The following is a 16202-nucleotide window of genomic DNA, read 5'->3' on the forward strand; positions in this document are numbered from 1 at the left end:
TGTTTCATTGCAACTGGTCAATTTTATGGCACCTTCCCTAATCCATAAATGTTTAACTTCTGTACCTTTTGCCAATAGCTTCAGAATAATTTAGTAACATTTGCTTTTGATCTCACTGCATTTAACTTAAAAATTGAAGAATAATTTTTTTACCCCGTTATTTGCTTATCTCTTCATTTTGTGTTTTAATTTCCTCTTTCTTGTATTGATGTTTTGTTTTGCTGTAGTTATCCTTAAGTAATTCTTGCTAAAAGGACTTGTGGGGCAAAACCCTCAGTCCTTTTTTTGCCTAAAAATGACTTTAAATCGCCAACACAACTCACTGCTAGTTTGTGAGAGTAAAGAATTAGCACTTCAAAGTCATGTTCACTCAGAATTTTATAAGCCATGCTTCTTTGATTTCTGGTACTAAATTTATGGATAAGAATTTCTGATGCATGCATTAATAAATTTCTGTTTGTTTTTCTCTTGTTTATAAAGAAGAATTTCTGGTACTAAATTTACTGAAAAGAATGACAAGTTATTCTCTCTCTCTCTCTCTTTTTTTTTTTAATGTGATAATATGACTTTTTTCCTCAGGAGAATTCTCATTTTTTTTTCTTTATCCAAGATGTTCTGAAAATTCACCAGAATATGACTAATTAATGCTGTTTAACATTCAATGAACTTGTTCAGTCATAGGAAGAATAACTTTTTGGCACGTTGCTATTCCTTCCATTATTTGCTCCTCTCCTTTTCTTCTATTCCTATGTAACTTCTGCCTCTCTTTTCAGTGACATTTTATTTTGTCAGTTGCAATGTAATCTTGATAATTATTTGATTCTATTATTTGGCTCACTAACAAAATCATCAATTGTGTCATTCAATTCATCTATTTGATTTTTTAGAAGACTTATTTATTTATTTATTTGAGAGAGAGAGAAAGCATGCACTTGAGTGGGGGGCAGGATGGCAGGGGCAGAGGGAGAGGAAGAGAGAGAAGCTCAAGCAGACTCCACTTGCCCAGAGTGCAGAACCTGAGGCACCCCTGGACCCCAGGACCCTGAGATCACGACCTGGGCCAAAATCAACAGTTGGCAGGTTAACCACCATGGTGGCTGTTCGAATTTTCTTTTAAAACTTGCAATTACATTTCAATTTCCTAGAACCTCAGTTTTTAGTTTGTGTCTTTGTTGACTTTGGTTTTTGCTTAACAGTTTGTTCTTTTTATTGGCCATTAGGTTCTACTTAACTCTTTCCCAAGCTATTATGCTTACATTATAATAGCTCTATTTCCCAAAAGAATTTGGTTTCCTAAAAAAAAAAAAAAAAAAAAAAAAAAAGACTTTGGTTTCCTCCTTTTGGAATTGATGATTTTCTTTTTTTTTAATAATAAATTTATTTAGAATTGATTTTTTTTAAGATTTGCTGACTTCCGATTATCAGTCTATACTTATGTATGAGGGTCTGTATTATAGTATTTCATTTTAAACCCACATTAGAACCTTTCCATGCCTATGATTAATTCATTTCTGATTTCAGGAAGTAAAGGAGGCCTGCAACTTCCAAATATTTAACCTATATTTATTCAGCGTTAGTATATAGTAGAAGTTATTCATCCCTGAAGAACATTTTTTTTTTTTTTTACTTAAAATGTGAAATGATTTAGGTTCTATCTTTAAGAGAGAGGATGGTTTCATAAGTTTGATTTCTTTAGTCAGAAAATGATTACAGTAATTTTGAAATTAACAAATTACTTTGTCACTATATCATTTTGGTGGTCAGTCCAAATAGCTAGGTTTTCCAAATTTTCCTTTGAATCCCTCCTAAAATAATCGGAAATGTTTTAATGACAACAAAATTAAAATGGTAGGTTAGTAATGTTTTGATCTCCATTTAGTAATAGTATGTATTTACCATAGCGCAGAGAAAAAAACCAGTTTTATTTTCCAACCAAATCTCCCATTTTCTTTTTCTAGTCTGGCTCCTGGTTAGCTAAAACTTGGAACATTTCCCTCTCCTTGTCTTCCTTCCTTCCTCACCTCCTCACATCTCCAGTTCTCTCACCACTGGAAACACAATCTCTGCCCCATTCTCCCTGAAATACTACCATTTCCTTGATCACCATCAACTGCATTACTCATGCCTTTGCTTGTGTGTGTCACCTGCCCCAACTTCTTAATTCCATGAGTTGAAAGTCTAGCAGAAAGTGTTGACTTTTAGAGGTGTCTCCTCTGAGAAGACAAGGAAAGAAACCACAGTCCAGAATGGAGTCACCAAATCAGGGCCCAATACCTAACCTAACTGCAGTTCTAACCTCCTCCAGAAATGTAGTCTTCGCGGGTAGGTCAGCAGCATGGAGGCAGGTAAAGTGTCACAGGGGCCCTTTCCAACCCCCAAAGGAAGATGAGGTAATCCACCTAATAAACCCCCTCTCCTTCTCCAAAGGAAGATGACTTTGCCAGAAGCAATCTTTTCTTTTCTTTTGCTAATAAAGCCTCCCCCCACCCCCACCCCCACATCCTCCTTCCATAAAAAATTCCTTTTGTGCAATTTCTTGAGCTCCTTTCTACTCGCTAGGTGGGATGTTCCTGATTTATGAATGGCTTAATAAAACCAATTAGATCTTCAAATGTATTTAGTTGAATTTTGCTTTTTAACAATACGATGGAATGTTTTTTTCTTATTGCCAGTATTTTCTGCATTATATACTGGTCATTTGGATGTGTTTACCCTGATAAATAAAAGATGAGGCATCTTTTATTGTTGCATAGTTCTACAGATATTTTTGAGTCAATAAATGAATAAGCCCCAGGGCTATATGTTTAGAGAGAAAAGTATTCACCTGGATAATCACCTGGTAATTTGTAACACTTTGGTTCTTTAGCTAATCTCAGGTTCTAAACTTTAGCCCATGAAACAGGTAAAATGAAAAGTATAAACAGTTTCTACTAAAAGAGTAGCAGTGAAATCTCTGCACATTAACAGGGTTATGAATGGCAACACTTTTAAATGATGGTTTAAAGCAATAGCTCTCTGGTAAACTTAATAGTCATTCTCTTTGATTTTTCTGTGTACCCAGAGCATCACACTCATCACCACGGATCACAACCCTACATGCACTTCCAGTTTTCACAGTGACCCTTTATAAGATTCCACTTGGGGAGCATAGGTCTGTTATGTTTCAAGAAAAAAACTCTAATTCTGGCTGGTTCTAAAAATGTAAGTCGCTTATAACATAGGATAAGCTCAGGGGATCCCTGGAGGGGCTCAGCAGTTGAGTCCCTGCCTTTGGCTCAGGGCATGATCCCACCGTCCCTGGATCCAGTCCCACATCTGGCTCCCCACAGGGAGCCTGCTTCTCCCTCTGCCTGTGTCTCTGCCTCTCTCTTTCTCTCTCTCATGAATAAATAAATAAAATCTTAAAAAATAAGATAAACTCTAGATGCATCTAATTACATAGAAGAATTTACAAAAATCAATAATTATCTCATAGAGCTTAAAAAAGTGCTCTATTGTGGCAACATTTTTTCATAATTAATAGTGTACTGGTAAAGAGCATAGACTGCCAATAGACCACCTGAATTTAAACTGTCTCTATCATTTCATTGTGTAACCTTGGATAATTTAATTAACTTCCTGTGTCTCAATTACTTCATCTGTAAAACAGAACTAATTATAGTATCACCACCTCAGAAGGTACTGTAAGCACTAAATATGTCAAGTGTTTAAAATTGTATTGATAAATAATAAGCCTATACAAATGTTAACTATTCTTCCTAATATAAATTAGTATTTTTAATGTAATCAACAACTTGGAATGTCTTTATTAATTAATAAGATAGAGTATATATTGTTGTATGTAAATGTTGAATCAATAAATTGTACACCTGAAACTAGTATTACACTGTATATTAACTAATTGGAATGTAAACTAGATAAAAACAAATCAAGCATGAAATCACTTATCTATTTGTGTAGAATTCTCCTTAAAACAAGAAAAGAATATTCTCATAATCACTCCAAACACTGGGAATAGTAGAAATACTGGAAATAGTAATTTCAGAAGAAACTCAAAACAAGTATAAATACAGGTAAAGAATAAAACATAAATTTACTTTTTTTATTTAAGATAATTTACAAAGTTGTTACAGCATGAAGTTTAATTAAATATGAGTTTAAAAAAGAGGTAGAAATGTTGGATCTATGACATGATCTATAGTTATGACATGATATAACTTGGATCTATGACATGACATAAATTTTGTCCTCAAAGTCCACATCATAATATTTGAATAAGAAGAGCTGAAAAACACAAAATAAAAAAGACATTTGGGGGGGGGGTGCCTGTGTGGCTCAGTGTGTTAAGCATTCAACTTTTGGTCTTGGCTCAGGTCATGATCTCAGGGTTGTGGGATGGAGCCCCATACCCCTGTGGGGCTCCTTTCTCCGTGCAGAGTCTGCTTCTGTTCCCTCTCCCTCTGCTTGTCCTCCTGCTTGCTCATGCTCTTTCTCTCTCTCTAAAATAAATAAATAAAATATTTTTTTAAAAGAAATATTTTTTAAAAATATTTTTCATATTAGTAGCTAAAAATCTGTTAAATAACTTGCTCTTAATATAGCCTGAAACACATGACATTTTTTTCCCCAAGAAGATAGTAAACCCTTAGGGAATAAATTCATATGCAAAAAATAAAGTGAGGCTATTTCTATAAACAGAGATAAAAGTATCACTTAAGTTACTGGTAGACTTACTATAATACCAAAGTGACACAAGATTTTATGGTTTTAATAAATATAGTAAATCTATTAAAAAGGGGTGAAAGCATAACAAAAGACATATAAATATTTAAAAAGTAGTAATAGTGTGGCTAGGTTACCAAAATTCAAGGTGGGTTGATTTGAAGTGATTTGACAAAAATAAACCACACTATAAATGAAAGTTTGTGGTCTTTAGCCAGTTATGAGATGAGTAAGTTCTGGGGATCTAACATGGTGATTATAGTTAATCATATTGTACGGTATACTTGAAATTGGCTGAGAGTAGATCTTAAGTGTTCTCATCACACACAAAAATGGTAACTATGTGAGACAGTGGATGTGTTAATTAACTGGGTTGTAGTAAGCATGCCACAATGTATACATACATTAAATCTTAAATCATCATTAAGTACATTATAATTGTATACATATAATATTAGTTTAAGTGAGAAAACCTGATCAATTAAAAAATGCAAATCTACAGATAGATTTAGAAAATAGCATATTGTAAGGCTATTAGTATTACAAATTGTCCTTAAAATAGATTATGGTAATTTACACTGGCCCCAAAGTGTATAGAATCATATTTCTTTATAGCACTCATGATATTTGATGTTAAACCTTTCTAAAATAGCCAACTAAATAAAAATGGTGCTTCATACTTTTTTGAAAATGGTATTCATTTTATTACTTTTGAGACTGAAAATTTTTAATATATCTACTGGTCACTGTCTTTTGCAAAATGCCTCTATATTATAATCATCTTCCTATTTATTTCTTAGGTTTATTTATCTCTCTTAGTGATATGCATCAACATTTTAAAAATATAAATTTCAAATGTATATTCTCAGTTTGTCACTTATTAGTTTTAATTCATTTTTATAAAATATTTCAAATACTGCAAGTATATAAAGAGTAGAACAATGAACACCCATATATCATGTTTTGACTAATTTGCTTGAGATTCTTTTGTTGGATAAAGTATTATAGATTCAGTTATGATTTTATATCCTAAAATTGAATATCCTTCCTATCTTTATTATTGTGATAGATATTCATCTACCTGAAATCTATAGATCTATCTGTATAATAATACATTTTCTGGGTTTTGAGCCTAAATGTGTTTTGTTTTTTTGTTTTCTTTTAAGATTTACTTATTTATTTGAGAGAGAGAGAAAGAGCGGTGGAGGGAGAGGGGAGGGATAGAGGGAGAAGGGGAAAGAGAATCCTCAACAGACTCCCTGCTCTGGGTGGAGCCTGATGGGAGGCTTGATCCCATGACCCTGAGATCATGATCTGAGCTGAAACCAAGAGTTGGACACTCAACTGATTGAGCCACCCAAGCACCATTACTTCTGTACTTAAATGTTTTTAACTTCACTTAATGGTATCACACTTGTATAATTCTGCACCTAGCTCTTTGGGTTTTTTGTTTGTTTGTTTTTATTTCATTTTTTTGTATGCACCTAGCTCTTTGTATTTTGTTTTTGCTTAATATTTTATATTGTGATCTATCTATGTAAAGCATGTAGATATTTATATATTTTTGCTGTTGGTTTCTATTGTGTAACTATGTCAGTATTTATTTATTCCCAGTAGATAAGCATTTAGGTTGTTGTCAGTTTTACACCATTAAAAGCAACACTGCAATGAACATTCTTAGACCGTGTGAGATATATTCCTAGTGGTGGAAATTCTGGGCCAAAGGGCATAGGCATCTTCAACTTTACCAGATATGCCCAAATTGCTTTCCATAGTATTCAGATCAATTTGTATGCCTACTAAAAGTATATCGGAGTTCCTAACCAATATTTGGCATTCTTAGATTCTGCATATCTAATAGGCTTGAAATAGTATGTCATTGTTTTAATCTGCAGTTCCTCATTTTGAGTTTCTCTTTGTCCCATTTCCTTCTCTCGTATTCACTTGTAGGAAATTTTTCCTTTTTGGTAAATACTTCATACTAATCCATCCACAGGTTCACAGTTAAATTTGCTAAATGGATGATAAATTTTAGAATCCTCCTAGAAGTTATCAGTAGATGATAATAAGAGTAGGGATGATCAAGTATACAGTAGCTTTCAGTGTCAGCTTTAATAAAAAAAAATGGAAATTGAGTTGAGTCTTGAAGGGGGAAGATCTTAATTAAGAGAGTTACTTTGGAAAAGAAACAAGCAACTTCACAAAGGAAGCAACTGTTGATGTTTTAAGCCATAAAAAGAAAAGTCCCCAGAGCGTGTCCAGGTTTGATGATTTTTAGCATGTTTCAATTATTTACCTATTGTTTTTTATTATTTTGAATTTTTTCCCCAAATAGTTCCAAAAATTATTCAAGACAGCTTATACACTATATATATTCAGTGCAACATATCTGTTTTTAAGTTAGGAAAGTGTGACAAAGGAAAATTAAATTTAGGATTCGAGGGCATAAGGGAGAAATGTAACATAACAAAATGCAGGTCATTAAGACCTTACATAATGATTAAAGCTGAACTGTACCTATAACTCTGAGATTCCCAGTGGCCAAAACAAATGAGGAAACTAATGAATTTGAGGATTCCAACTAGGGTCTAGGAAAAATTTTCTCCCACAGGTCCTCATACATAAGAGATTGAGTGATTTAGTGCGCTTCATCCTCAATAGCATCCAGTATTAGATGACATTATAAGTATCTAATGACTTATAGTGTTATTCCATACAAATGGAGGCATAATTTAAAAGCCAAAGTCAGTGAAACCGATCCAATTGCAGCATACTAAACATTGGGATTCAAGTACACAAAATCATTCATAGTTTTCCTTAATTCTAGAATAAAATCTTAACTCTTTCATAGGAATTAATAAATACAATCCCAGTTGTTATTCAAAAAGAATTTGGGGGGGTTTATGACCAATTGGAAAACATACATCCCAATAAAAGCTATAGAAGTTGAACAAAGAGTAAACACCTAACCACATACTTCTTTTATGAATTCAATTTGATTGGCAAAGGCTACCATTTGCAGCCTCAAATTTGTGGAAAGGGACTCCATGTGCTATCTTTTTTATGGTTGGGTCGCTGGGTTTTAGCATAGCGTCTGTCGCTTACTAAATGTTTAATAAATATTTGAGCAATAAACGAATGAACAAACGCTTCTACAATGAAGCGTTTGTGGAGTTGTGCCATATAGAGAGGATCTATGCTTCAGTGAGGATGTGAGGCTTAAATAAACCTTTTCTTTTTCTCGTTGAAAGCAGATCCATATGAATTACAAAGAGGTAGACCTGACACCCTTTCCAGAAAATTAAGGAACCCGATTAAGAGTTATCATTGGCCCCAGAAGAAATGGCCTCAGTGTTTAAGGCTGGTATGAGGCTCAAATGGAGAAAATAAAGTGAATATATGTAGAATGTCAAGATCTACACGTGTAAATGTTTGTACAATCCTTCGGTTACCTTCCCAAAGTCTTCATGTGATGACCTTTCTGGCTTTTTGATGTCTCCATTACATGTCTGAAAACTTGCATTAGTCTATCACCTCTGCTCCTCGCTAAACACCATCTGACTTTGGCTCCTTTTGCCTGGGGCACTGTAATAACCTTTCTCCCTACTCATTGTTTTCTCTGTCTCTGGTTTCTCCTCTTAGGGTCCATCCTTCATAGTAGACAGTAGTCAGGCCCATGGATTCTGGGTTGGAATGCTCATTCCACGACTTATTAGCTGTTTGATGTTGAACTAGTTATATCACCCTGATTTATTCTCAGTCTCATTATCTACAAAATGAGAATAATAATATCTACCACATTTGGATTATTATGAAGGCTTAAATAAGGTCATCCATATAAGGCGCACGATAACCAGCAAGGAGTCAGCAAGTGATAAATTCTAATTATTCTGATCATGATTATTTTACCAGAACATTGTATCTAAAACTGACATCTGACCCTGACTATCCCTACCTAAAACTTTCAGTGATTTCTAGAAGCCTAAATTGGCATAATAAAGGATGTAACTTCCCTTATGGTCTGGCCTCAGCTTCTCTTTGCCCCCTCAAGACCACCATCCCCTACCTGTCTCCTTTTATTTTCCAATCAGTTATTTCTGGGGTCAGCTAGCCAAGTAGATAGACCACAGCCTTTCAAGTCTCCAAGACTTGGCACAGGCTGTTCCCTCCTTCTGGAATACCTCTCCCTCCCGGCTCTGACAAAAAACTTTCTCCTTGTCTGGACACCATTATCTACCACTCTCTGTAGTATTAACAAGCCTCCTGTCACTAAACAAACTACCTAGAGACGTACTGGATTTCCTTACATTTGTGTCCATCTTCCTGACGGGGATCCCGTGAATTTCTCTAGGTCGGGAACCCTCTCTAAGTCGTCTCTGAGTTCCAGAATGTCAAGAACATAGTAAATATTTAATATATACCATTAAACAAATGAACAAACTCCTAGCCCAGGGCCTCCCGCCTAACATGTGCTCCGTGACATTTACTGAATTGCATTGACTGAATTTAATATAATGCCAACACCCCTTGCTCCTACAGGACCCCAATCTACATGGGAGCAGCGCTTAGACCCTCTGGGGGTTTGAGGGTTCTGTGCTGGGCTACTGATGCCAGCCAACACACCCGCAGTTTTAAAAAAGAGGTTTTCCTTACCAAAACCTAGGGGGAAAAAAAAGTGGGACTTGCGGCAGATGGCACTAGAAAAAGGGTTGCCTGCCCAGAGCTGCTGCCTCATCGCTTGCTTCCCTTAAATCGCGTGCCTGGAGAGACAAGAGAGGGGGAGGGAAGAAAAGTGGGGGAGCAAGTGAAAAAGTTGGCCCTCCTCTCCTCCTCCCCCTCCCACGGAGAAGGGCTACACTGAGGCAGGTGCTCCAGGATGCTTCCTAAGGGGATCTGATTCTCCAAGTCCTCAAATTCGTGCTGTTTCCCCTGCCCCCTCCCTTCTTCCCTGGCTCTCACTCTCCACTCGCTCCCCCACCCCCTGCACCCCCTGGAGACCCGAGAGCCACCCCTGCCCCCAGACTCTCAGTTCTAGGAGCACCAGTGACTGCCCCAATCCCAGGCAGCCCCAGCCAGATCCCCGGGAGCTGAGTTGCAAGAAAGCACAACAACAACAGCAGCAACAACAACAAACCAGGTTGAGGACAGAAAGGAAAGGGACCTAGCAGCAACCTCTAATGCTCAAAGAAACCTCAGCAGGCAAATGCGTCCAGGATCCGCAGCAGGGAAGGAACAGGCGATCTCCGACCACTCGGAGGACGTGGAACACCACCAACAGGAACTTTAAGGGGATTGAAATCTGTTGCCTGTTCCACTAGGAATACTGTTTGCAAGGCGCAAGGTGTCTTTTTTGGTAGTGAGCCCCGCGTGCGCATGCGCAGGTCCATTCGGGGATTACTGCCCTGCCGCCGACTAAGTTGCATTCCTTGAATCTTCGCAGAAAAGACCATTCTTGGATCAGAGTTAGTAATGTGGACAGCACACAGCCGAGAGAGTCTGGGGCTCCTCTCTTTCCCTGTGATGATTGCCATGGTCTGTTGTGCACACAGGTGAGCTGCTGTTGTTGAACGTCTCTCTCTCTCTCTCTCTCTCTCTCTCTCTCTTTCCCCCCTCGGTGTGTTCCTGCTTGCATGCCTGCTGGATCATGGAGCTGGGCTGTGGGGTCAGGGTGCCCGTCTCCATCTCCGTGCTCGCACTTAGCGCTCGTGCTCAACACGGTCCCCGCTTCCCCCTTCAGCGCCAACGAGCCCAGCAACATGTCCTACGTGAAAGAGACGGTGGACAGACTGCTCAAGGGATACGACATCCGCTTGCGGCCGGACTTCGGAGGTAACGCTTCAGCTTTTTTTCAACCTGTAACCCGTACGGATCTAGGTCTCCTTCCCTGTCAAAGATAAATGTCAAAAAAAGAAAAAAAGAAAAAAAAAAAAAAAAAAGCATGTCATTTCCGCAAGTGTGCACTCCGCGCTGCGCCCCGGGCACACGTGCACACGCGTGCACACGCATGCACACGCATGCACACGCGCGCCCCGGACCCCCGGGGGCAGGCGGAGGGAGCCCCGGGCCGCGCCGGCCTGCCCCGCCCGACCCCCCTCTGCAGAGTCACTGCATCGCGCGTGGGCCCGCACCTGCTTTCCCAGGCCGCCCCCTGCAAGGGGGAGCGGGGTGCAGGGCGCCCGCCCCAAAGGCGGTAAGCGTAGGGAAGCCCCCCGCCCTCCCGATGTCCCCCAACGTGTCCCACCTCCCCGCAGGGCCCCCTGTGGACGTGGGCATGCGGATCGATGTCGCCAGCATAGACATGGTCTCCGAAGTGAACATGGTGAGTGGCCTCCCGACGGGCCCGCGGCCGGGCTGGCGCAGAGGGGGAGGGGCGGGGCCCCGCGCCCTCCGCGTCTCGCTGGGGTCACCCTCCCCCCCGCCCCGGGGCCCCTGCTCCCGGCCCTCGGCGCGCACCCAGGTCCCCGCAGCGCCCCCGCGGGAGCGTGCCCGGCGCCGCCCGGGGACCCGAGGGGCGGAGTCTGGGCGCCTCCTCTGCGGGGTCGCGGCGGGGCTGGGGGCGCCCACGGCTCCACCTGCCGGCGGCCGCGCGGCCTGCACCGGGGCCCCGCGCCCTGGGTCGCCGCCCCCCGACCCCGCCTCCGGGCGACCCCGCTCCCCGGCGCCGGGGGGGCCCCTCCTGGGCTCCCGGCTCCCGCGCACCTGCAGGCGCGAGCAACAGGCTGAGCCACGCGGCGGCCCCTGCGGGCCTTGGGGACCTGGGGAGGCCGGCACCTCCTGCAAGCTGAAGTTGCAACGGAAAGGGGTCGATAAAAAGAAGAAGAAAGAAAAGATAATGCGATAGAGAGAGAATGTGAGGTGAGTTCGTGTAGGAAGACCTGCCTCCGAGAATTAAGAGCACGCTATAAAGAAAGAAATAAAGAAATACTCCAGAAAGAAGACAAAGAAAAAAGTATGGGTCGATCTCCAGCAGAAGGAGGTCATCAAAAAAAAAGAAGAAAGAAAAAAAAGAAAGTGGTCGAGCAAAAAGAAAAAAGAAAGAAAAGAAAGAAAAGAAAGAAAGAAAGAAAGAAAGAAAGAAAGAAAGAAGAAAGAAAAGAAAGAAAGAAAAAAGAGGGGTCGAGCGAAAGAAAGAAAGGAGGGGTCAAGCAAAAAAAAAAGAAAGAAAGAAAAAAAAGAAAGGGGTCGAGCAAAAAAGAAAAAAGAAAGAAAGAAAAGATAGAGAAAGAGAAAGAAAGAAAGAAAGAAAGAAAGAAAGAAAGAGAAAAAGGGGCCGAGCAAAAGAAAGAAAGGGGTCGAACAAAAAAGAAAGAAAGAAAGAAAGAAAGAAAGAAAGAAAGAAAGAGGTTGAGCAAAAAAAAAAAGAAAGGGGTCGAGCAAAAAAGAAAAAAGAAAGAAAGAGGTTGAGCAAAAAAAAAAAAGAAAGAAAAAAAAGGAGTCGAGCAAAAAAAGAAAAGAAAGAAAGAAAAAGAAAGGGGTCGAGTAGAAAAAAAGAAAGGGGTCGAGTTATTGCTTTGCTTTAAGCCTGAAACCTAAGCCTGCGGGGAAAGCCTGGTGATGAAAAGGGCGGGGCTGGGGGGGCTGGGGGTTCGGGGAGGGGGAGGTAGGGACATAGAGCAGTCCTTTCAGAAGGTTGACATTCTTTCTATTTCCCCTTTCCTTCTCCCTTTCTGAAGCTGTTGCACAGTAGATTGAAATCATAGCTGTCATCTTCAATATTGGCTGTTTCTAACCACTGTGGGGTAGCAGTTGTCTAGTTGTTAGAGTTTCTAACTGTTGCTTCTGGTAAGGCAGGGGGAAAAGCCTGTTGCTTTTCTAGAACCAACCGCCCAGGGAACAGCTAGATCTACAGGAGCGAAATGCCATTTTTATTCCATTTGCGAAACACACACACACACACACACACACACACACACACACACAAACCAAAAACTGTGGCAGCAGAGGTTTAGACGGCCTGAATAATCTAAAAACTAAAACCCTCTGGGATTTTGTCACTCTGTAAAGGCTACTGAATTGCCATTTCATTTTATTACTACTGTGCCGTTATATTTTAACATAATAAGGTTTAAGAATTCTTTTTTTTTTTTTAGTGATGTCAGGGAAAAAATAAGTATGTCTGTAATCTATTGAATAGGAGTAGAAGAAAAAGGCTATAAATGTCTATATTTTATAGTTGTAGCTTTCCCTGCTTTAAACAGTTTATTTAAAATAATGCCACTGATGGTTGTATTGGGAAAAGAAAAAATGATTTTTAAAAATGAATGCACAGTGAATGTTTTCTGACTCGAGAAAGATTTTTAACAGGCTGGCTTATTTATAATATTCTGTTCATGTACATCTCACTACCACAAACCAACCTGAAACACATGATTTACAAATACTGGGGAATGTAATAACCTGTGCACATATACAAATCGTACCTACTCCACGCCAGTGTAACTGGATAAATTAGATAATAAATTAAAAAGTAGTCTGTATCATGTAGATAAATGATGATAATGTTTTCCTTTTCAGTCATTTATTTTGGCACCTTATAAGTACCCACATAGATAATTTATAAAATGGGAGAAGATTCAGACAGCTCAAAAGGCAAACAGTGCCTTTGTTAGTGGTCCATTTTCTATTTAGGGTAGGATGCTTTTCAGAATTTTAAAAAATGTATAATTCTGTTGACCATATTTGCAAACAACTTCTGAGTTACAAAAAGAAACTGAATTGAATAGGGAAGTTCCTATTAACCAAAATAACCACCACCACAACAAAAAAGCTCTGTATAGCCAGTTGTTCAACTGAATTCATACATAGCCCAGACAAAAGGATTGAATTTAATTGCAGTACCACTGGAAAGAGCTCCTAATGATGGAATAATACAGCCTATTTACTTACTGCACCATGTGTATATGTACTTGACTTTTAAATATTCTCCCAACAGATAATCCTTTGAAAACTATATTGTACTAAGATACCAAAAACCTTTCCACAGTGGTGTTAGAATGATGGGGAAAAGAAACCACTAAACAGTGAAAAATAATAAACACTGATTTACTTATTGTTCCATGGTATTACCAATGAGATTCAAGGTCTACTTTATTGTTCTCATCTATGACAAAGCATTGAGCTAAACAGAAGGGAAAAAAGTCCAAGAAAGATGGAAAAAAAAAAAAAAAGAAGGGGGATTTCAAGATCTAGGGCTATCAACCTCAATCGTTGGCCTTGGTTAAGAGCATTGTCTACAATATGCTTTGAATTTTAGATAATGTAAGTAGGGCTGAAATGTCAATGGCAAATAAGACTCACTGATTTTTATATTAAGCATGTTTCAGTACGCTGATTAGGTAGTAAATTTTGAGGTTATTTAAAGGAAATTTTTACCAAAATTGACAAAATAAGAACGGACAAAGACTATAATAAAAAAAAATAGTTATACAGCGAATTCAGACTAAAATCCATTACTAAAACACTGCTCATTTTTATATTTCCCTTCATTACCATTATTACCCACCCATTCCACAACTGGGAAAATGACATGATAATTGTGCATTATATTAATGGGTTTGAGAAATAGGCTCTGTTGACTTTCGTTCTTTTCTTATGCTACCCTAAATAAAATTCCATATTGCTTTATAGCATTATCTCTTTTAAGGACTGACATAACATCGAGTATTTTCTGATTCATGATCTTCAGGATATAGAATGTTTTCCCCAAATTAAGAAAATAAAGGAGAGCTTTTACAGTCAAGAGCCTATACAACCAAGAATTGCTGGTTCTGAGCAATGAATTCTGAACAATATACCTCTGAGGAAGAATTCTAATGGAGAAAAAAAAAACTATACTTAGGAGTACAACTTGCCTTTTCAGGAATTAATATTATTGATTAAATTAGGAAAGATTTTTCCGCAGGCACCATTTGATATACTATGCAGGTGATAGTGATTATATACTGTCATTTTCTGAACAATTATCTTAAAAAACAACTAAAGTGATTTCCATTGTTATATTAAACCTTTCGAACCTTCCCTTAGTTCCTGCCAAGCCATCTGAACAGAAGGCAGCTGGGGCAAAAAGAAGACAATAGCCCCCATTAATTGCCTTAAAGTAACCACTAACATCTGTTAATATAAACCCCATAAAACACAAACAGTAGTAAGCAGGTCTTTGGGCAGAAGATTGGGGACACGTGGTGTTAACCTGCAAACAAGTGGCTTAATTCTTGCATTTCAGATTCCAATAACCAGCTCTTCTTTCCTATTGAAGAGGTGGCTTCTGATGATCAAGTAGGAAAATTCTGTCCCTGATCTAAAGGGCAATGGTCCCAATGGTCACTCCCAGAAGACTCTACATCCATGGAGTCCTAATCCAAGTAGCCACTCCCAGTAATAGATAATTACCATGCATTCATTGTTTCTTTTCTTCCTTCATGCGTGAGTGGATACAATAGTGAATGCTCTTCTAGGCATTGCAATTAACAATGAAAAGAGTCAAAAAAAAAAAAAAAACCCACAAAAGCCTAAAATGAGCCAGTCGTGTAAATAATACCTAAAAGAAAAACAAATATAATTTACTGAATATCCGCTGTTGTTACATTCCACGATTGTTACATTCCACGGTTGTTGCTGTTATTATTTTAATATTTGATTCCAGTGGATTGTGGTACATACTGTAGTTATGTCTCATTACTTGATTTTGGTGACATAAACCAGTAACCACTTTCAGAATCCCCCCTGCCCATTTCTTTTAAGTCAGTGTTTCTCAGTCTGTAATGTGTCCTTGAATCTCTGTGAGATCTTAAAATGTTAAAATGCAAATTCTGAATCAAAGGTCTGGGGTGGGGTCGACTTTCTGCATCTCCTGAGCCATGATGCCAACTGCCGGTGTGTGGATGGCACTCTGAACAGCAAGGTTGTAATACATTATTCTAAGATCTTGCATTATTAAGAAATGAGCTTTTTTTTTCTCCTCAATTTCTCTAGGAATGTTATTATTTCAAGGTTCCAAATTAAGTTTTAAGTTAATTTCTAGATGAACAGGTAGCTATGCTCGAAAGGGAACATTAGTTGAGTAAGTGGTGATAAGCAACAGGACAAAGGCGAGAGCCGCAATGATGGGGCTTGACTTGACTAATAAGCAGTCCTCCTAACTGTGTCAATACTTATGAGTCAGCCAACCTTAAACGATGGCTATGAAAATATTTCCAGCCACAGTAACTCTGACAATACTATCCTGCTGCTTTACAGAACACCAATGACTTTTCTTCTTTAGAATAGAGAACATTGCAAACTGTTTTCCCCCCACGGAGGAGCTTGCAATAGCTTTGTAAAATAGCTTAAACGTACTCTTGTTGATGTCAGGAATTTCTGTGAGGTTATAATAAAATTCCTTTGCAAATAGAGCAAATAGGTCAGTATCATTTAAAGGCAGGAACAGATATCGACAGTTAAGTAAAGATATAAATACATTTTTCTTTTATCTGAGTAATCCA

At 38.8% G+C, this 16202-nt stretch overlaps 1 protein-coding gene and 1 long non-coding RNA gene across 3 annotated transcripts in view; one reads left to right on the forward strand and one right to left on the reverse strand.

Annotated features, from left to right (window-relative positions):
* Positions 1-4074: 4074 nt before the first annotated feature.
* Positions 4075-11112, reverse strand: LOC119874451. Its single transcript, XR_005369001.1, has 4 exons — positions 10964-11112; positions 9895-10606; positions 9376-9482; positions 4075-4499 (listed from the first exon to the last, which is right to left on the reverse strand). It is a non-coding gene; the product is annotated as an uncharacterized LOC119874451 (long non-coding RNA).
* GABRB1 (gamma-aminobutyric acid type A receptor subunit beta1) overlaps positions 9791-16202 on the forward strand; it is a 358276-nt gene continuing 351864 nt past the window's right edge. Inside the window, exons 1-3 of one of the 2 annotated variants that reach the window (XM_038556012.1) lie at positions 9791-10271; positions 10460-10551; positions 10974-11041. In XM_038556012.1, coding sequence (XP_038411940.1) covers positions 10192-10271; positions 10460-10551; positions 10974-11041 — 240 coding nt within the window. In that variant the 5' untranslated portion in view covers positions 9791-10191. The remainder of the gene's footprint in view (positions 10272-10459; positions 10552-10973; positions 11042-16202) is intronic. The other variant, XM_038556011.1, reaches the window with a different exon arrangement.

The sequence above is a fragment of the Canis lupus genome, chromosome 13, assembly GCF_011100685.1.
Source record: "Canis lupus familiaris isolate Mischka breed German Shepherd chromosome 13, alternate assembly UU_Cfam_GSD_1.0, whole genome shotgun sequence".
NCBI lineage: Eukaryota > Metazoa > Chordata > Mammalia > Carnivora > Canidae > Canis > Canis lupus.